Here is a 22721-nt window from a genome sequence, read left to right as displayed (position 1 = left end):
GCCGATTTCCCTTATAAACACCGATATAAAAATCTTCTCTAAAGTACTAGCAAATAGACTGAGCCTCATTTTACCTAAACTAGTGGCAAATGATCAGATGGGATTCATTAAAGGTAGACAACCGGCGGACGCCACGAGGAGGGCATTGGATTCCATTAAACTTATTAATTCTACTAAGACCCCAACCGTTCTCATTTCGCTCGACGCCGAGAAGGCATTCGATCGTATCGATTGGTACTTTCTCAGGCAGGCCCTAATTAAATTTGGATTTGACAAACACTTAATCACCACCTTCATGTCACTTTACAAAGGTCCAACGGCAAAAATTGTTAGCAATAACCATGTCTCAGACATTTTTGCTATAAACAATGGCACGAGACAGGGCTGTCCCCTTTCACCACTGCTATTTAATCTTGCATTAGAACCCCTAGTAGAATACATTAGAACAAATCCCAAAATTACGGGTCTTAGTACGATTAACCGCCAACACAAGATTAGCCTCTTCGCGGATGATATTATCCTGACTCTTACTAACCCCGTTACATCCACTACAGAAGCCCTAAAGGAATTGGAAATATTTTCTTCCCTTTCAAATTTCAAAATAAATGACCCCAAATCCAATATCCTACCTATCCACGTCAACTCTGAAGATACTAACCTGTTAAAAGCAACAACATCACTTAACTGGTGTTATGACGAGTTTCTTTACCTCGGAGTCATTATCAATAAAAATTTGGCTAAGACAGTTAAATCTAACATGAAGACTATAACTGATTCAATTATTAGGGATAGTGCCGTCTTCAAAGACAGAGGCTTGACTTGGTGGGGAAGAACTTTGGCAGTCAAACTGTTTACCCTGCCAAAAATTTTATACATTTTGAGATGTATTCCACTACCTATCTCTACGCCATGTTTGACAAATATTCAGTCCCAGGTGAATAATATAGTTTGGAACAATAAGAAATCCCGAACCGACACTAGAACTCTGTTTAAGAGTAAACCACATGGTGGTCTAAGCCTTCCTAACATCATTGCCCAGTACCATACACTTTTATTAAAGCAAAGTGCTCCGTGGCTTTCAGATCTTCCTGCTCCCGCATGGCTGGATCTTGAAATTGAAATCAATAAAGGTAAACACCCTAAACTCCTGATCAATAAAGCCATTTCCAGTCTCCCGACCTGCGAACAGTCACATCCGTTATTCCAAGCAATTACTTCGGCTTGGTACAAAATAGCTAGAATTGACAGTCGTAGCCAGAAACGGTCTACGTTACATAAAGTACCTATAGCCTTTATTTACTCTTTCCTGGGTCTTACCGCACGCTATCAATGGACCGATTTTAACATCCGAACATTGGGAGATATCTCGGAGGGTCCTAACCTTTTAAGTTTCAGCTCTATTAAAACTGTATTCAAAGTACCATCCTCCGCCTTCCACGAATACATGTTATTAAAAGAATACGCAAAGACGTTTCTTGACAAGAAACCGAGATTTTCAGAGGCGTCCTTAAAGATTATGACCAACCCAATGCACCGGATCTTTTGGGGACATAAGTTTATTTATAATTGCTTTAATAAAGATTCATCTGTAACTAAGAGTTCTTATATGAACGCTTGGGAGAAATTCCTCAGCCTTTCTGTCTCCTCAGAGGAGTGGGAAGATGCTTTTACGTTTTCCAACAATGCCACAATTTCTATGCCCCTTCTGGAGTCGCACTTCAAAGTGTGCTCCAGATGGTACTACACACCATCTAGATTGGCTCATATGAACTCTTCAAATTCTCCACTTTGCTGGAGAACATGCGGTTTCAGGGGGGACCTGTTACATGTTTTCTGGAGCTGTCCTACAGTGATGGCTTTCTGGTCTGAGATTTCCTCTACCATTATTTCTAAACTCACAGGTTTTACATTTACTCTATCACCTCAATTGGCCTTACTTTCTCTGGATACCAAATGCTAAGGCTGGTTTCACATTAGCGCTTTTTAAGCGCACGCACGGCCGGGGGTAGCTCCGCCCCCGAGCCGGCTCTCTGCCCGGCGTGCCCGCCCTTTGCTTGTAGCGCCGCCTCCTAGCGGACAGCGGCGCCTGCGATCGGCACACCCTATCTTTAGCATAGGGTGCGCAGATCGTGCGCAGGCCGTGCGCTAGTTGCGCTTTGACCTGCGCTGCGCACTTTTGACGGTGCGCCGTGCGCGCCAAAATCCAACTTTTCGGATTTTGGCGCGCACGGCGCACCGTCAAAAGTGCGCAGCGCAGGTCAAAGCGCAACTAGCGCACGGCCTGCGCACGATCTGCGCACCCTATGCTAAAGATAGGGTGCGCCGATCGCAGGCGCCGCTGTCCGCTAGGAGGCGGCGCTACAAGCAAGGGGCGGGCACGCCGGGCAGAGAGCCGGCTCGGGGGCGGAGCTACCCCCGGCCGTGCGTGCGCTTAAAAAGCGCTAATGTGAAACCAGCCTTAGATAGAACTCTGCAATCTATTGTCCTACACATTTGTATGGTGGCTAAGAACTGTATTGACTTTCATTGGAAAAACCCCACCATACCCAATTCTAGTTTCATAATCAAATTACTCTCTCAACACAGAGCACTGGAACTTAAATTTGCTTTATCTAATAATAGTTTCGGTAAGTTTTACCAGAAATGGTCTAGGTGGGACCAGGCCTTTCCACCCTCACTAGTCTAAATAGATCTAATAACCAGATTTTAGGCCTATGATATGTTATGTCGTTGCACTGTCTCTTCTGATCCGTGTATCTTTATGACTTTATGATACTGCTATTTGTCAAGGGATGATTCCCTTGTTTTTCAGGCTAAAATGTTGCTAGCCTTTAACTATATGTTTTGTTATGTATGTTCTGTTTTGAGTTCTCCTTCCCCTTTCCTTCCCTCTTTCCTCGTTCTTTCCCCCCCTCCCTGCCCTTCCTTCTCCGTCCCTCCCTACACTTTAAATTTAAAAACCCAATAAACTGTTGGAAAAGAAGATGTTTACAGACATAGGAATTCACTCTTTAATACTACTTTTTAGAGGATATGGTGACTTACTCTTTAACATTTAGAGAGTATATTGTTTAGATGTCTAAAGATATGAGTGATTATCCCTAAAATGCTTTTTTTGCTGCCAAGTGAAAAGAAACCCTGAAAAAAACAAAACGCCTGGTGTGAACTTACCCTGAGACTTTCACACTACATCTTAGTGTATTTTGCACTCGCCAGGATGCAGAGTGGATTCTGTCTAAAGCACAGATGCATGGGATTAATGCAGAGCCATTGAGTCTAACATGCAGATTCCAAGATCTGACATTTTTGGATAAGTGGATTTTCATTTTTGAGTAATTGTCTCAGTGTTATATGTGGAGGAGGTAGTTGCAAAGTTCTTAAAAATTTGATGGTACCGTAGCAAAAATCACTTGTGTTAAATGCCCCCTTCTCGGGTCGCTGGTGGCTCTGCAGGAGCGTGGTGGGGTATGGGTTTCAGAATGCAGATGGTGATAGTGTAAAGAATGTAGCACCTTGCAGACGTCTGTCAGATGGGAAGCAAGTATTTGCACATTCTTTAGCCCTCGCCTGTAAATGGGTTGACTTTCTGCTGACCTTAATAAGGAGCAGTCTTTAGTGACTCTTGTCCTTGATTTTTGTGCAGTCTAGGAAATATTAAAAAAAAAAAAAAAATATATATATTCTGCTGGGGTGAATTCTTTGCCTGGTCTGTCATTTGTTAGGTGTAACTTCCTTGTATTCAGGGAAAAACATTTCTTAAATGAGGTTTTGCCAGGAAACCATGGATGTGGTCAACGAAGTATTGTGCTTTTAGAAAAGTTATGAAAAACTACTTGTATCGGTTTATGGAAGGGCAACCATCTACTACTGTACCAGCAAATGCAGCTCGCTGGTAAAACAAGCACCAAAACCTCCCTAATTCTATGCTCACTTACTGATTTTTTTTTTTATGTAAATTAAAAGCGATCAGATTTTAGAAATATCTTGCACACGCTTATTTTAACTTTTTTTTTATGCATTTTTTTTCTCCTTCACCTCATTGGGGGACACAGGTACTGTGGGTGTATGCTACTGCCGCCTGGAGGCTGACACTAAGTGAAAAAAAGAGGTTAGCTCCTCCTCCGCCGTATACACCCTCGCCCCGATTGCGGGCGGAAACCAGTTCATGCTTAGTGTCTGTTGGAGGCACACGTCGTTTTGGTTTTTTTTTTTCCCCTTTTTTCTATGAAGATGAGACGGGGCGACGGATCCTATTGAAAAGGTCCGATCTCCCCAAACCAACAACGGGCGAGCACGTGCGAGTGTCACCTCCATGTATCCTCTCCCGCACCGTGGGACATGATGCCGGACTTAGCACTGACTACCCTAAGGTATTGAAACCCTAGGCTGTATAGAGGCACAAGTATAGACCGTGCGGCCCCCACTGCTCCACCAATGCTAGACTGCGGTGCTGCAAGGCGGCGGATGGTCCCTCTCCTCACCCTTAGGTTAGTGGAGCTAGGGTGCCAACACCGTCCTATATGTGGCCCCCACTCCCTCCCCTCTACCTGAGCTGGAAGCTGAAGCATCGTCACGGAGGGGGATGGCCTGGGAGGGTTCCTGCAGCAGCGTCCACATGGCTGGAGCCTCAGCCTTTTCCTGGGGGCCAGAGCGGCAGCATCTGAAGGTAGTACCACGGCGGCGTGTCCTGGCGTCCGGCCACAGGTCCTCAACCCCCCCGTCGCAGGCAGACTCTAGAAATCCAGCCCGCGGCTTCGGTCGGCGCTAGGCCACGGGCGGAAGTTCCGCCCTCCTACGCGCCACTTCCGGCGGCCCGTCCCCGTGGCCTGGGCGGGCGCCGAAGAAATTGAGCCCCCAGCTTCGGACCAGCGCTAGGCCTCAATTTGAAAGTACCGCCCCCAGGACTCCTCTTCCGGCGGCCCGCCCGCAGCTGAGGCGCGCGTTTTTTGAGCTGGAGCAACACCCTGCTCTTTCAGGACGCGCGGGGGCACAGGACTAGGGTAAGTGCTGCCCCCCAACCCGAGAGGCCACGCTACGTGAAAACGAGGAGTGCTCCTCCCCCCTCCCCCCAGCCGTCTGTAGTGCTGATGCCTGGCAGATACAGCATGTCTGGAAAAGCTAAGACGCACACTTTTCTTTACGCTGCATGCATCTCTTGTCGAGCTGCTTTTCCGCAAGCGATTATGCAAAGCCTGCAATTCTGAACGTGCCCAGGAGCCCTCCCCTGCAACTGAGCCCAGTGTACCAAGTCCCCCGGGAATGGGCCCTATCACTGTCGCAGTCTATGGCGTCACTTACGCGAGCAATCGAGTCCCTTCGTGCCCCAGATGGGGGAAGGGATAGTGGCTTGCCTGTCTTGGAGGGGTCCTCCACCTCACAGGAGCCTCCGGCCTGCAGGGGCCGGTCTCTCGCTAGGCAGACGCGGGGGAAACGAACACACACAGCGTCTCCCGGTCCATCCAATGCTTCGGCATCCGTGAGTTCTGCTTCTTGCTCTCCTTCACCAGTAGTTGATAAGCGAGCAAAGCTCAGATTACGAGTCGGACGAACCCATTGACATAGATACTCTGGGGTGTTGGGAAACAGTGGACAGCCTCATCGACGCTGTCAACCAGACTCTGGGGATTGAGGATGATTCCACCTTGGCTGCAGGCCATAAGGTGTCATTTAAGTGAGTTAAGCAGCCGCATAGAGTATTTTGCACTCACCCAGAGTTCGAGGACATAGTGCAACAACACAGGGAACGGCCGGACAGATGTTTCTCGGTCCAGAAGGCGCTCAAAGCGAGGTATCCGTTTGCCCCGGATCTCTGTAAAAAATGGACGGAATTGCCAACGGTTGATCCACCCGTGTCACGCTTGGCCTCTAAAACCCTGTTATCCGTACCTAGTGGTTCTTCTATTAAGGATCCCACTGATCATCTCATGGAGAGTTTGGCTCACTCAGTTTTTGAAGCATCAGGATCAGCACACTCTCCCTTGTTCGCGACAACGTAGGTAGCCAAGGCCATGATTTCTTGGTCAGAATCATTGAGCAGAGCCTTGCAGGATAGGGACCTACCTGCAGAAGTGTCGGATCGCTATGGCTGGGGACTACTTAATGCATCTTTGGATGCGGCCAATTGCGCGGCACTTGCTGCCGCAAACGCAATTTCCATTAGGAGAGCGCTATGGTTAAGGACATGGCGGGCCGATTCAACCTCCAAGAAGTCCTTGGCTTCTCTACCTTATCAGGGCAGCTGCCTATTCAGAGAGACGTGAGACCAGCTCATCTCTGACTCCACAGGAGGGAAGAGCGTTTTTCTCCCTCAATAAAAGGTCAAACCGCCGTTTCGTCACCAGTTTCAGGTACATTTTCGGGTCTTTCGCAACCCCGGGTGGACTGCAGCAGCCAATTCCGCCGCTTCAGGTCGCCCTAACCAGGATAGGGATCGACAGGTCTCATATAGAGCCAACCCGTTGGGGAGAATGGGTACTCACCAGCCCAGGTCGAGGGGAACCAGGTCCCAAAGATCCTCAGCCAAATGACTCAAGGCATTTTTCAGGCGACATCAGCAAAGTAGGCGGCCGCCTACTCTGGTTTCGCCACGTCTGGCTCACCGTCGCACACGACACATGGGTGAGAGAGCTGGTGTCCTCAGGGTACAAGATAGAATTTGTCAGGTACCCCCCAAGATGGTTTTTTCATTCCCGTCTTCCCAAGGGGGATACCCGGGCAAGGGCTTTACTAGGCGCCATCGATTCACTCCAGCACAACTGAGTCATTATTCCCGTGCCAGAACACGAGAAGGCTCAGGGCTTCTATTCCAACCTATTCGCGGTCCCCAAAAAGGACGAGACTGTCAGGCCTATTTTGGACCTGAAGCTCCTGAACAAATTTATCAGGATCAAACATTTCCGGATGGAGTCTCTCCGTTCAGTTATATCGGCCATGGGACAGGGAGAATACTTGGCCTCTATCGACATCCAGGACGCCTACCTACACATCAAAGATTTCTACGCATCGCCATCAACTGTCTACATTTCCAGTTCGCAGTGCTGCCCTTCGGGCTAGCCACTGCCCCCAGAGTGTTCACAAAGGTCATGACAGTCGTCATGGCCATCCTGCACTCCCGAGGCATAGTCGTCTTGCCTTACTTAAACGACCTCTTGGTCAAGGGCCCTTCGATTCGGGCATGCGAGGAAAATGTTATCACCCTCTTTCCCGCTTAGGGTGGTTGGTCAATGTGAAGAAATCATCCCTTGTTCCAGCTCAGAGGATTTCCTTTTTAGGGATGATCTTCGACACCTTCCGAGGGTTGGTAATTCTCCCTCGAGACAAGGCTCTAGCTCTCCGGCAGGGAGTCCGGACACTTCACCAACCAGTCCATCACACCATCCGTTTTGGGATGAGGATTCTAGGGAAAATGGTGGCAGCAATGGAAGCAATCCCATTTGCCCAGTTCCATCTTCGCCCCCTGCAGCACGCCCTCTTGTCATCCTAGGGCAAGAACCCATTCACGCTTGACCACTGGTGCCGGTTGTCCTCTCAGGTCAGACAGTCACTCGAGTGGTGGACAGTCAGTTCCCCCAGACCATTGGTTGTGGCCATAACCGACGCCAGCCTCGGCTGGGGAGCGGATTTTCGCCATCACACGACCCAGAGACGGGGGTCGCCACAGGAGGCACGCCTCCCGATTAACTTGTTGGGAATACGAGCGATCTGGCTGGCTCTGCAACATTTTCATGACCTTCTAGCAGGCCGCCCCATCCGGATTCAATCGGACAACGCCACGGCGGTGGCTTACATAAATCATCAAGAGGGCACCTGCAGCAGAGCAACCATGCATGAGGTAGGGCACGTTCTTCACTGGGCCGAGAGGAACCACTCGGTGATATCGGCGGTCCACATCCCGGGAGTGGAGAACTGGGCGGCAGGCTTCCTCAGCCGGCAGGGTCTTGCGTCCGGGGAATGGTCACTACATCCCGAGGTCTTCCATCAGATTTGCCAACGGTGGGGAACACCGGATGTGGACCTGATGGCCTCCAGGGTAAACGCCAAGGTGCCCACGATTGTCACTCGGTCCCGGGACCCGCAGGCGATCGCCGTGGATGCGTTGGTTCTGCCATGGAACCAGTTTTGCCTCCCATATTTATTCCCCCCCACTGCCACTACTTCCGAGGGTCATCAAGAAAATCAAAACAGAAGGGGTTCCAGCGATTCTACTGGCCCTGTCGAGCATGGTACGCAGATCTAGTACAGCTGCTCGCCGACGTTCCTTGGCGACTGCCAGAGCTCCCAGATCAACTGTCCTAGGGCCCTATCTTCCACCCGAGCTCAGGGGCCCTGTGTTTGACGGCATGGCCGTTGAATCTTGTATTCTGACCCAGGCGGGGTTTGGGCGCGAGGTTTTGATGCGTTTTTTTCCGCAGCGGTTTCAAACCGCATGGAAGAAGCCAAAACCGCGGAAAAATCCGCAAAATTAATGAGCATGCTGCGTTTTTTACCGCAATGCGTTTTTTTCACGGTAAAAAACATCAATGGGCACAAAAAGTGCAAAATGCATAGAAATGACTGGGAAGCTTATTTTTAGCAGTTTTATAGTGAAAACCGTGGTAAAAACCGCTAAAAAAACGCTGTGTGTGAACACAGCCTTAGCGCCCGGAAGCCTACCTCTGCGCGAATTTACCACCTGGAAGGTTTTCTTTTCTTGGTGTCGATGCCGCGGTTATTCTCCACTGAGATTCTCTATTCCCAACATCTTGGCCTTTCTCCAGTCTGGCCCCAAGCTCTTTCAGGAGACAGATATCGGTTTTATCCATCCTTTTCCAGCACAGAATTGCTGCCAATTTGCAGGTAAAGACTTTCATCCAGGGAGTCTCCCACTTGGTACCTCCCTATAGGGCGCTCCTGGACGCCTGGGACCTTAACCTGGTCCTAAGTGTTCTGCAGGAAGCTCCATTTGAACCGCTACAGGATGTTTCTTTGTCGGACCTTTCCTGGAAGGTGGTATTCCTTGTAGCCATAACTTCTATCAGACGGGTCTCGGAGCTGGCGGCCCTCTCCTGCCGAGCTCAGTTTCTCACTTTCCACAGGGATAAGGTGGTTCTCAGACCAGCACCCCCCTTTCTGCCAAAGGTAGTTTCCTCGTTTCACATTAATGAGGATATTGTCTTGCCTTCATTTTGTCCAGCACCTGTACACCGCATGGAAAAGGCTCTTCACACGTTGGACCGGGTAAGAGCCCTCAGGAGGTACATGTCACGGACAGCACCCTTTCGGCAGAAAGACACGTTCGTGCTCCCCGAGGGGCGCAGGAAGGGACTCGCTGCCTCAAAAATTGACCATAGCCAGATGGATTCGTTTGACTATTCAGGAGTCCTACCGCATCAGAGGCGCGCCGGTTCCAGCAGGGATCAGAGCACACTCTACTCGGGCAGTGGGCGCCTCTTGGGTGCTTCGGCACCAGGCTCCAACGGAACAGGTTTGCAAGGCAGCAACCTGGTCCAGCCTGCACACGTTTATAAATAAATAAATAATCTTTATTTTTATATAGCGCTAACATATTCCGCAGCGCTTTACAGTTTGCACATATTTTCATCACTGTCCCCGATGGGGCTCACAATCTAAATTCCCTATCAGTATGTCTTTGGAGTGTGGGAGGAAACCGGAGTGCCCGGAGGAAACCCACGCAAACACGGGGAGAACATACAAACTCCTTGCAGATGTTGTCCTTGGTGGGATTCGAACCCAGGACTCCAGCGCTGCAAGGCTGCAGCGCTAACCACTGAGCCACCGTGCTGCCCTAATGTTTGGCACGTTTGCCAAACATTACAATATCCATACTCAAACTTCAGCGGATGTGAGCCTAGGTAGGATTCTCCAAGCAGCGGTGGCACACCTTTAGACAGGAAGTGCATGTAGCTTGGATTGGTGAGTCAACTTCCCACCCAGGGACTACTTTAGGATGTCCCACAGTACCTGTGTCCCCCAGTGAGGCGAAGGAGAAACATGGATTTTTGTGATAAACTGACCGTAAATCCTTTTCTCCGAGACGCTCATTGGGGGACACAGCACCCACCCTGATAGCCAGTTGGCTCTTGTTTGTTTAATTAATGTGCTTTTCTGTTGATGTTAGGGTGGTTTTTTCTACACATGTTTTTTACCTGCATTAAGGCTGATTTTGTTGTCCTCCTACTGCTTTTGCACTAAACTTGTTTCAGCCCGCAATCGGGGCGAGGGTGTATACGTCGGAGGAGGAGCTAACCTATTTTTTTTTCACTTAGTGTCAGCCTCCAGGCGGCAGTAGCATACACCCACAGTACCTGTGTCACCCAATGAGCATCTCGGAGAAAAGGATTTTATGGTGAGTTTATCACAAAAATCCATGTTTCTTGACCAAATTTGAGAACTGCAGTGGTTTTGTAATCTGCCTAGTGTCAGTTCTTTCAGTGTTTTCGCAGCATTTTTTTCACCCTTAGAAAGTAATAAGAAAGTGGGGAAAAAAGGAAAACTCTGCACAATAAGCCACAAAAGTTTTAATGGCTTTTTTTTTGGTGAACTAACCTTTTAAACATGTAGACAAAGCGCACTAGCAATCCGCACCCAAAAAAAATGATACAGTAAAATCTGCCACAGAATGGGCGATTTCAGCATTGCGTTTTCAATGAGAGCAGGTTTGGCTGTAGAACAAAAAAAAAGCAGTGAAAAACACTGTGTATGTGCAGACTTTGATTTTTTTCCTTTCAAATCCTGTATCATGTCATACTTCATTATTTTTTTTTGTCTTTTCAGTATCTCACAAAACCTCTTAAAAAAAAAAAAATAAAAAAATAAAAAAAATTTGTTGCATTGTTTAAAAAAAAACGATGAAAGGCATGGAATCTTAGGAGGTGCACCTACGCGTTTCGGGTTCTCAGGTTCTCAGCAGGGCTGTGGAGTCGGAGTTGGAGCCCATTTTGGTGGAGTCGGAGTCAGTGTCAAGGAAGTTTGGCTTACCAACTCCACAGCCCTGGTTCTCAGGTTCTTTGGTGTAGTAATTTCTCAAAATGGGAAATTCCATTTTATAGGCTTGAAAGGAAGTGATGTAAATTAGATCAATATGTAAACAACACCTGACCATTCCCTAGGATACAATAAATGAGCGCCAAAAAAATCCAAGTCATGGAATGAAAGGACATTACGTTAAAACACAATGCACTTGTATCACGATTTATATATCAAAATAGCCATAATTAATTGTGGTGACACTAACACATTAAATTTTGATTTTTTGCAATTTCTATTCTTTGCTATTAAACTTTACAGATCAAAAGGAAAGTCTTCTTGTATTCTTTGCTTTTTTTATCATGTGTTTTTTTTGTTTTTTTTTTGTCCGTGCGCCGTTTGCACAGTGAAGTTTACTGCTACTAATTAAGGTGGGTGAACCTAAATTTTCTGGTCTTGGTTATACTCTGCATCCTTGTCGGGGAAGAATAAATCTACCATATATTGCACAATGATACCGTTACAAGATATGGTCATTAGGGTCTGAAAATAGAAATGGTTCAAGAGTCCATGACGCAACTGTTCGCCAAAAGATCGCTCAAGCCTCATTTCAGAATAACGATCCTTTATGAGAAAATGCCATAATTAATGCTGAATTAGTGACCAGTCATCAAAATATACAGAATCCAGACCTGTAAAACTGGCTTCTTAATATCTTAACAAGCTTCCTGTGCTCCTGTTATTACAATGACCAGATTCTGCATTGCTCATGATGATTATACAGACCATGTGCTGTAAATCATACCCTGCTAGGAGTTAATTCAATAATAAGGGCATGTTCACATGGCGGCGCATTTTTTTTTTTTTTTTCCCTTAAACTGAGACATGTCTATTCGTTCAATGTTTTTGTTGGAGGGGAAAAAATTCTATAAAAAATGCACAGAACCTTTTTCATGCATTATAAAAACATTCCCTAATCTTGTTTGTTCTTGCTCATCTAAATACGCCTTATAAATCGTAAAGTTTGTAAAAGTTTCCGGAGACACGCGATAAATGGTAATTCCGGGACAGACTCTATATTTAGACCGATTTTTAGATTGCTGCTTTCATTTTCTAAATTGCCTCTGAAAAAGGATCTGGGAACCTGTTAGGCTAGCTTCACACTTGCGTTAGGAGGCGCAGCGCACGACCGCCGTGCAGCTCCGCCTCATGCCGCGCCCCCTCCGGTCAGCTCCTCCTATGGGCGAATGACGCTGCATGTGACCTGCGGACCCTATCGTTAGCATTGGGTACGCAGGCCATGCGCTGGTATGATTTTGGTGGCGCATGCGCCCTTTTGACGGTGCGCCGAGCGCACCAAAATGCAACACGGTGCGTTTGGCGCACTGTCAAAATCATACCAGCGCATGGCCTGCGTACCCAATGCTAGCGATAGGGTGTGCAGGTCGCATGCAGCATCACGCGCCCATAGGAGCTGACCGGAGGGGGCGCAGAAGGGGGCGGAGCTGCACGGCCGCCGTGCGCTGCGCCTCCTAATGCAAGTGTGAAACTAGCCTTACCAGGATATGTGAACCTTGGGATTTCTTTCTTTACGGCATTGTCTGATCTCTGGAGAGACCTAAAAATAGCCGTCCACCATCCAATCATTGTCCTTTCCACTGCCACCATTGTTGCTTTCTCCCCCATCATTGCCCATTCCACCACCTCCATCATTTCCTCCTTTCCACCACCCCCATTATTGCCCTTTCGACCACCAACATCATTGTCTTTTCCACCACCACTATCATTGCCCATTCTACCACCTCCATCATTTCCTCCTCCCCCACCACCCCCATCATTGTCCTTTCCACCACCCCATGATTGCTTTCTCCCCTACCACCCCTATCATGGCCCTCTCCGTCACCCCATCATTGCCCTCTCCTCCACCCCCACACACAAACACACACACAGCACCATTTACCTCTCTGCATGTTCCCCCACAGCGCTATGCGCGCACACACACACACACCACCACTCATCTCTACATACGTACACACACACAGCACCTCTAACCTCTCCACACGCTCTCCCACAGCATCACCGCCGCCGGTAGCTTCCTCTCTCTGGCACAGCCGCAGCGCTGAATGATGTCATCCAGCCACGCTGCTGACTGCTGTGTGAAACAGGAAGCGCGGCAGGAAGCAGGATGGATCACTGCAGCTCCACTGCCATTTAGTATTGCAGGCAGCGGAGCTGCGGGTATCTCTCCCTGCCCACCGTACATGAGGGTAATCTGGCCAGGAGCCCCCTGAAGCCTCAGGACCGGATAAACAAGCCAGATTACCCTCATTATTAGCCGCCCTTCAGGGGCCCTCCTCCAGGCCCCGGCGCAGCTGCACGTGCGGTATGTCCGCCCATGCGACAACAGTCCAAAGTGTTATTCTGTATACACAGTGGACTACTTTTGTGAAATAAATGTTCTTAATTCTTGCATCTATCTTGGAGTGCCAAGTTCTTCATCTAAACTTTGCATTAAACTAGCGTCATTTCATCTAGGTACGCTGCACACACTTTTTGAAGGAACTCGACAAGGTGTTTGTTCTTTAAGTCTTAAGATTGATTTTATTTAGATTTCTCTTTTGTTTGTTCTTAGTTTATTTGTATCAATTAACACAAACCAAACTTTATTTTTGAAAACATTCCTACTTTACAGATTTCTTTTCTACTTTTGTACTTTTTGTGTGTTTGTGTAGATCTTTATGAAATCTCTATGGCTGACCATAAAACTATATATATATTTTTGGCTATATTTCAGGTTTATGTGCTCGCAACTGCCCAATCAAGTCCTCAAGAGCATCAGTATCATAGACTCCCCCGGTATCCTGTCTGGAGAGAAGCAGCGTATCAGTAGAGGTTGGTTACATTCATGTACTGTATGTGGTGAACGTTACATCTGTGCAAAGTCGCTGTCATGAATGAATGAACCCATTGATATTTGCATTTAACTCTTTTCAGTAACTTCATTTGACAACCAACCCTACTGTCTGGTAGTGTTGTGTAATTTTATTATTAACCTAGTTTTGCCATGAGAAGCTGGGAAAACTTATTGACATGAGTATAAGCCTGGTATGCATTGTCCCATCATCCCGCACACTCTGTCTGCAATAAACTGTCGTTTATCCATGACCTCTTTATCACCAACAAACTCTCCTTCCTTGGCACCACTGAAACCTGGCTCACCCCCTCTGACTCAAGGCTTCTCCAGCTGCACTTTCTTATGGCGGATTCCATCTCTCTCGCACCCCTAACCCCAGAAACAAACGTGGTGGAGGAGTTGGCTTGCTCCTGTCCGATACCTGGTCTTTTACCCCAATTCCACCGTCCGCTACTCATCCCTCATTTGAGGTGCACTCCATCTGCATCTACTCCCCCTCCAATCTCCAGCTGGCTGTCAACTAGCGCCCCCCAGAACTAGCCATCTCCACCTTTTTTGACCACTTCACCACCTGGCTACTTCATTTCCTCTCTGCTGATATCCCCACTATCATCATGGGTGACTTCAACATCCACATTGACGCTTCAACCCCAGCTGCCTCTAAACTTTTATCTCTCACTGCCTCCTTCGGCCTCACTCAATGATCCTCCGCGGCCACTCACAAAGATGGTCTCACGCTGGACCTTATCTTCACCCGCCTCTGTTCCCTTACTAATCTCACTAACTCACCCCTCCCCTTGTCTGACCACAACCTACTGACATTCTCTTCTCTCTCCTAGTGAGCAACCCCCTCTCCACAAACTCGCTCACCATCGCAGAAATCTCAAACACCTCAATTTACAATCACTCTGAGTCCCTTCTCTCTCTTCACAACACAGATACTGCTGCCACCTTTTATAACACCACAATAACAGCAACACTTGATTTGGCCGCCCCCCTCACGCATAGCAAAACTCGTACAATCAACAGGCAGCCCTGGCTGACCAGCCTGACCAAAGAACTGAGAACGGGCTTCCACGGTCGCTGAGTGGAGATGGAAGTGGTCCCACTCTGCCGAGCACTTCATCGCATACAAGCAGTCCCTCACCAGCTTCAAGTCCACGCTCACTGCCGCAAAACAAACTTCTCATCTCTCATATCCTCCCTGTCTCACAACCCTAAACAGATTTTCAACACTTTCAATTCTCTACTGCGTCCCCCAGCACTTCCTCCCTCTACTCTCATTACTGCTGAAGACTTTGCCTCTTTCTTTAAGCAGAAGATCAATACGATCAGTAAAAGATATGGCCCGCAGCCCCCAATGCCCCTCTTAGCTGCTCAGCCCTGTTGCTCCAAAACCAACTTTTCCACCATGACAGAAGATCAGCTCTCCACCCTCCTGTCAAGATCAAACCTCACCACTTGCACACTTGCCCCGCTCCCATCTCACCTCATCCCTAACCTCGCCACAGTCGTCATGCCAACTCTAACACACCTCTTGAACCTCTCACAAATGGTGTCTTCCCCTCATCCTTCAAATATGCCTCGATCACACCCATCCTCAAAAAGCCTTCCCTCGACCCATCTTCTGTGTCTAGCTATCGCCCGATATCTCTTCTCCCTTATGCCTCAAAACTACTGGAACAGCATGTCCATCTTGAACTGTCCTCCCACCTCTCCTCCTGCTCCCTCTTTGACGTGTTACAATCTGGCTTCCGACTGTCACCAACGATCTACTAACCGCCAAGAGCAAGCGACACTACTTTTGTCCTCCTTCTCCTGGACCTGTCTTCTGCCTTCGACACTGTGGACCATTCCCTTCTGCTACAGATTTTCCCATCTCTTGGCATCACAGACTTGGCCCTATTCTGGATCTCGTCATATCTAACAGACCGAACATTATGTCTGCCTCTCCCACACACCTCCTCACCTCGCCCCCTGTCTGTCGGTGTTCCTCAAGCCTCAGTTCTAGTACCCTTACTCTTCTCCATCTACACCTTCGGCCTGGGACAGCTCATAGAATCCCACAGTTTGCAGTATCATCTCTATGCCGATGACACGCAGATCTGCCTATCTGGAGCTGACCTCACCTCCTTGCTGACTAAAATCCCACAATGTCTCTGCTATTTCAGCTTTCTTCTCTGCTCACTTTCTAAAACTGAACATGGACAAAACAGAATTCATAATTTTCCCCCATCTCACTCTACCCCTCCACCAGATCTATCCATCAATGTCAATGGCTGCTCACTTTCCCCAGTCCCGCGTGCTCAGTGCGGTGATCCTCGACTCTGCCCTGTCTTTCAAGCCACATATCCAAGACCTTGCCTCCTCCTTCCATCTCAAACTCAAAAATATTTCATAGTGCACGTCCTTATCTCCCGCCTCGACTACTGCCACCTCCTACTCTCTGGTCTCTCTTCTAGCACTCTGGCACCACTCCAATCCATCCTACACTCTGCTTCCCCACTAATCCATTATTCCCCAGCCTCTCCCCTATGTCAAGCCCTTCACTGGCTTCCTATCGTCCAGAGGCTCCAGTTCAAAACCCTAACTATGACATATAAAGCCATCCACAGCCTGTCTCCTTCATACATCTGTGACATGGTCTCACGGTACTTACATACACGCAACCTTCGATCCTCTCAAGATCTCCTTCTCTACTGGAACTCTCTACCTCAACACATCAGACTCTCGCCTACCACAGAAACCTTCAAAAAGAACCTGAAGACACACCTCTTCCGACAAGCCTACAACCTGCAGTGATCCTCAGTCTAGTGAACCACCGAACAACCAGCTTTACCCTCTCCTAGTGTATCCTCACCCATCCCCTGTAGACTGTGATCCCTTGCGGGCAGGGTCCTCTCTCCTTCTGTACTTGTGTGCCTTGTTTTGCTCATATTTATTGTACTTGTCTATATTTGCCCCTTTTCACATGTAAATTGCCATGGAATAAATGGCCTATAAAAATGTATAATAACAATAATAATCCCTATCCTGGTTTTCATGGCTCCTTATTCCCACTCTTGTCTGCATCCTCCTTATTCCCATCATTGTATGCATGGCCCCCATGAGAAAAGCGTTAAAAAGGCAAAACATCCTTACCTTCCCTGCGTGCCCTTGCAGCAACTTGTTCTGGTGTCAGCAGCTCCTGCAGCCGGGCGATCACGTTTCCTCGCTCATTAAAGGGAATCTGTCACCCCTTTTTTGAGGTGTCATATAATGATATCATTCAATTGTGTGTCACATAAGGATTCTCTTAGTACTTTTGCTTCTCCCTGACCCCGCACCTTTCATGCATAAATACCTTTTTTATATCGGTTCATATGTATGTAAACTGCCATTGTCCCGCCGCTGGGCGGGGCTTATTCATATGCTGGTCCTGGACCCGTAGAAGCGAGTAATCGCGAAACGGCCGTTGTCCGGCACCTCCCTCCCCTAGCATTCCTCCATGTTCTGCATGTCCACACATTTGATGGAAATTATGTGAAATAAAGACTCTCAGTTTTTCAGCTACATTGGTGAGTGCTGCATATTTCTTCTTTTTTGCTTCACATTGATATATTCATGTTTTTTCATGCAAGCGCCTCCATTTTTTGTCTGAATCATATGCCGCAATACTTCAGATAAATAGCTCCGTCTGTTAATGTGGTGATTTGTGTGCCCTATTATGCCGTTCATCTGTTTGCTCTTTGCTGGGATCATTATACACGAGTATATATGGTATATCTTTTTTTTTTATTACGTACTTTTTTTATAGACCTTTATTGTATATACTTTTTTTTATTATGTATACTTTTTATTATATACCTTATTTATTACATCCTCTTTTTATAATATTTTTTTTATTATATATGGTACTTTTTTATCTTTTTTTTTTTAATGAAATCTTTGTTCATATGTGTCTCGGTTTATATTTATAATGTAAGCTTTGCACCTTTAATTAACGTCACCAAGCTAACACCCGGTAGGACCCAACAGGGTAGTTTTGTGGTGTCCAGCATTTTGACGGCAGGAATTGTACACCATGTAGTGCTAAACATAGACTAAATGTTCTTCCAAATCAGCACGTACCCCTACACAGAAGTTAGGGTGTGGGAGTTTTAATCCTTGCATTTATCTTGTGCATGAATTTTTTTTTTTTAAGGTATGATCATTACTGCAGATTGATGTGGGGAATGATATGTCATGACGACTCTTCTCCACATCTTTGGGGTTGGGTCCACCTTAAAGCCAAACGCTGTAGTTTCTGTACTTGAATTTCTCTAGCTGGTTAGAGGAATTTTCCAGGCTTGTAAGAATCTTCTGTATGTGTCTTTAAAATGGTACATTCACCTTTTTTTATATACCTTGCTAGTGTTGAGTAATGTGATTCTCACCTGACATGTCGTCACTGAAGCAGGAAAGACCAAGACATTATAATTAGTAGAGGGCGATCTACATGTACATATGTGAATTTTTCAGAGCAGTTGGTCCCAACCCAAAAATATGCACAAATCACCAGCGCTCAGGTAAAAACATGGGGTTTACATTTACCGTGGGCTCACAATATAATGTAATGATTGTTATTGTGATGCATCAATTCTCTTTTAGAGGAAGTAAGATATTACATTACATACTTCCTATTCTGGTTACTCTCAGTACAATGTATTTATATGAATTCACTGGAAACCCCCTGAATAAGGCAAAAGTGTATGGAAATGTATGGGGATTTTACTGAGAAGGGGGGGGGGACCGATTAGATTCGAGCAAAAAGTCAGAGAAATCTGGTCCAGGGCCACAGCTTTGTGAGCCTCCTCACATCTGCGGCACCCACTCCATAGCTGCTAATGGAGGGACATGACTAGTCCTACTAGTGGCCTCTATTGATAACTGTACAAGGCAAGGGAAACTAGTGCTTGCGCAATGTTATTCAATGGAGACCAGTGATGGACATGTTTGGTCTAAGGGCCCCGTCACACATAGCGATCTCGCTAGCGAGATCGCTGCTGAGTCACAAGTTTTGTGACACAACAGCGATCTCATCAGCGAGATCGCTGTGTGTGACAGCAATCGGCAACCGGCCCCCCTGCCAGTATCACTGATCGCTGTAGGAAACCGCTGGACATTTCTTTTGTCGCTGGTCTCCCGCTGGTCAGCACGCATCGCTGCGTGTGACAGGCGGGAGACCAGCGATCTGCTGGTAACTAACGTACACATCGGGTATCCAAGGGACGTGCGTCACTTAGATACCTGATATGTACGTTCGTTACACGTGCGTCCCCGATGTGTACGTTAGTTACACGTGTGTCCCTTAGATACCCGATGTGTACCTTAGTTACCAGCACGCTGATGCAGGGAGCTGGTAACTAATGTACACATCGGGTATCTAAGTGACGCACGTCCCTTGGATACCCGATGTGTACGTTAGTTACCAGCTCCCTGCATCAGCGCGCTGGTAACTAACGAACACAGCGATGCCGCACGCTCGGCATTGCTGTGCTGATCGCTGGTGAAGCTGTCTGTGTGACAGCTCACCAGCGATCACATAGCGACTCACCAGCGATCCTGAAACGTTGATATCGTTGTCTGGATCACTGGTGAGTCGCTATGTTTGACTCCAGCTTAAGACCTACATGGCAGAATAATTTTTCTTAAGGTGATGTTCCTGCTGCAAATTTATTTTTTTTTGCTATGCATGACTTTTAAGAATTTTTTTATGTTTTGCCAGAATTTTATGGGCCCGATTCATGAAACTTTTTTTCTGGCATAAAACACCGTAATTTGTTGGAAGTTGTGTAAAAATGTTGAGACATTTGGTATTTTCACCCTAGTCTCAACCAGTTCAGCAAAAATGGTCTGAGTATCTTAAAAATTGGCGCATTGCACTCCAGCGAGCCTGTTGTTTGAGACCGGCATGTGCAACACTTGTCTTAATGAATCAGGCCCATAGTGTTTTCTCTGTTGGATTCTGCATAGCTCCGTATCACCGACTTATTTTCTTCTGATAGTTTAGGTGCAATGTTCCTCAGGAATATGCCAGGGGGGCTGAAAAAAGGTCGTCGCTGACTGTAAATGGCCAGCGAGCCTCAGTATTTCCATCCCTGGATTAGATGCAGTGGCCCCCAGGAATATTCCCGAGGAAAGGTCATCGTGGGCTGTAAATGATTGTGGAGCCTCAGGTTCCCCACTCCTGGATTAGGAGCAGTGCCCCCAGGAATACGCCCGGGAGCCTGAGAAAAAGGTCATTGTGGGCTGTAAATGTCTGTGGGGCCTCAGGTTCCCCACTCCTGGATTAGGAGCAGTGCCTCCAGGAATATGCCCGGGAACCTGATTAAAGGTCATCCTGGGCTGTAAATGTCCATGGAGCCTCAGGTTCCCCACTCCTGAATTAGGAGCAGTGCCCCCAGAAATACTCCCGGGACCCTGAGAAAAGGTCATCGTAGGCTGTAAATGGCCAGCGAGCCTCAGATTCCCCACCCCAGGTTTAGTTGCAGTGGTCTCACTGCCTTTTGATTCCAGTCTCTAGGGACCGGTGTTCTTCACTATTAAGCATTTCCCTATTTAGTGTTTGATTTCCTGTTTATGAATTAGGTTGGTGGAAAATAATTTTGAGACTTTGTTTTCAGGAAATAGTTTAATGCAGCTGCGCTTTAATTTTATTTTCAAGTTACTGACTCAAAAGTTTGTTGGCCCGGTGCGAAGTCTGGGTTTTTTCTTTTACAAGAGCTATGGATAATCGTCTTTATAATCTTTAGCAGCAGGAGAAAAACTAAAATTTTAGTGTTTTGTTTTTTTCACCCTCTTTTTTTTCTATATATAACTTTAGGGTTTTCTACTTTTGTTGTCATTCACATTCATGGCTATTATTTTGTTGCCTTTTATTAGGCCTTTAGTGGGTGCAATATTATGGCTCCATACAATAGTAGGCACACAGAGGGTGTGTGCTTTTTTTTTTTTATTTGTTTGGTTTTTTTTTTTGTCTTAATTCCTGACAAATACAACAGAGAAAAATGTGCCTTGCTCCATCAGTTGCGTTTTGTGTCTAGGTATTCTCCCCATAAAAGATGGGGTAGAGTAACTGTATTTGCACCACCCTGTAATATATGGCTGCAGGACTTGGAAGCTACGTGTGCAGAAGTACAAGGACTGCCATCGGCTTGAGGCTATCACACATCTTTAATAGCTAGTACGACTGTCAGCTCTTCTTCCAGATCCATCCATACACAGCCGTGTACCTAATCCTATCATGTGTGTTAGTGACTGCTCAGCCGTGTATGTAATCCTATCCTTTGTGATACTGACTGCAGAGCCGTGTATCTAATCCTATTCTGTGTGATACTGACTGCTGAGCCGTGTATCTAATCCTATCCTTTGTGATACTGTCTGCTGAGCCGTGTATAATACTATTCTGTGTGATACTGTGAGCTGTGTATCTAATCCTGTCCTGTGTGATACTGTCTGCTGAGCCGTGTATCTATTCCAATCCTGTGTGATACTGACTGCTGAGCTGTGTATCTAACCTTATCCTGTGTGATACTGACTGCTGAGCTGTGTATCTAATCCTATCCTGTGTGATACTGGGCTCCCCCTGTAGTCTGTGTCAGAGGGTGGTCTGTGTTGGCATGGTAATAAATTGTGTTATTTCCAGCTTTACAGAAGGACGATAACACCATAGAAATAAGAATAATAGGCCAAATTGTTTGGTGAATTGGAACGCGCGGGGTTAAAAATTTGCCTCACAACATAGCCTATGACGCTCTCGGGGTCCAGACGTGTGACTATGCAAAATTTTGTGGCTGTAGCTGCGACGGACGGTGCAGATGCCAATATCGCACATACACACATACTTTTTCCACATTATGTACCTAGGGGCAAAATTGTGTGGTGAATTGGAACGCGCGGGGTTAAAATTTCACCTCACATAGCCTGTGACGCTCTCGGGGTCCAGACGCGTGACTGTGCAAAATTTTGTGGCTGTAGCTGCGACTGTGCAGATGCCAGTCCCGGACATACAAACATACATACACACACACATATTGAGCTTTATATATTGGAGATATATATATATATATATATATATATATATATATATATATATATATATATATATATATATATATATAGACAATTTTTTGCCAGAGCTGCAAATAATAAAATAGACCACGTCTGATTTTTCTCTTCATAGGTATATTTTTGAGTGAAATGTAAATTGCTCTTTTATTCCATAAACTACTGATATGTCTTCGAATTTCCAAGCACTAAATTTTGTATTTATTTTCAGAAAATGAGGAATGGTTAAAATAACAAAAAAAATGCAGTGCTTGCAGACCTCAACTAATGCTACAAACAAGTTCATAATAATTTAGAAACAACAATACTAATGTTTTAACTCAGGAAGAGTTCAGAAATCAATATTTTGTGGAATAACCATGATTTTTAATGACCGCTTTCATGCACTTTTGCATGCTTTCCACCAGTTTTTCACACTGCTTTTGGGTGACATTATGCTACTCTTGGTTCAAAAATTAAGCAGTTCTTCTTTGTTTGATGACTTGTGACTATCCATCTTCCTCTTGATTACATTCCAGAGGTTTTCAATGGGGTTCAGGTCTGGAGATTGGGCTGGCCATGACAGGGATTTGATGTGGCGGTCCTTCAGCCACACATTGACCTAGCTGTGTGGCATGGCACATTGTCCTGCTGGAAAAAACAGTCCTCAGAGTTGGGGAACATTGCCTCAGCAGAAGGAATCAACTGTATTTCCAGGATAACCTTGTATGCGACTTGATTCATATGTCCTTCGCAAAGATTAACCTGCCCAATT

The 22721-nt window shown here is 46.5% G+C and overlaps 1 protein-coding gene across 1 annotated transcript in view; it reads left to right on the top strand.

The window, feature by feature from the left end:
* EHD4 (EH domain containing 4) overlaps positions 1-22721 on the top strand; it is a 68806-nt gene that overhangs the window by 14954 nt on the left and 31131 nt on the right. Inside the window, exon 3 of the mRNA XM_073586644.1 lies at positions 13760-13857. Coding sequence (XP_073442745.1) covers positions 13760-13857 — 98 coding nt within the window. The remainder of the gene's footprint in view (positions 1-13759; positions 13858-22721) is intronic.

The sequence above is a fragment of the Dendrobates tinctorius genome, unplaced genomic scaffold (assembly GCF_039654945.1).
Source record: "Dendrobates tinctorius isolate UK_male_01 unplaced genomic scaffold, ASM3965494v1 ptg000010l, whole genome shotgun sequence".
NCBI lineage: Eukaryota > Metazoa > Chordata > Amphibia > Anura > Dendrobatidae > Dendrobates > Dendrobates tinctorius.
This window is presented reverse-complemented; position numbering and strand designations above follow the sequence as displayed.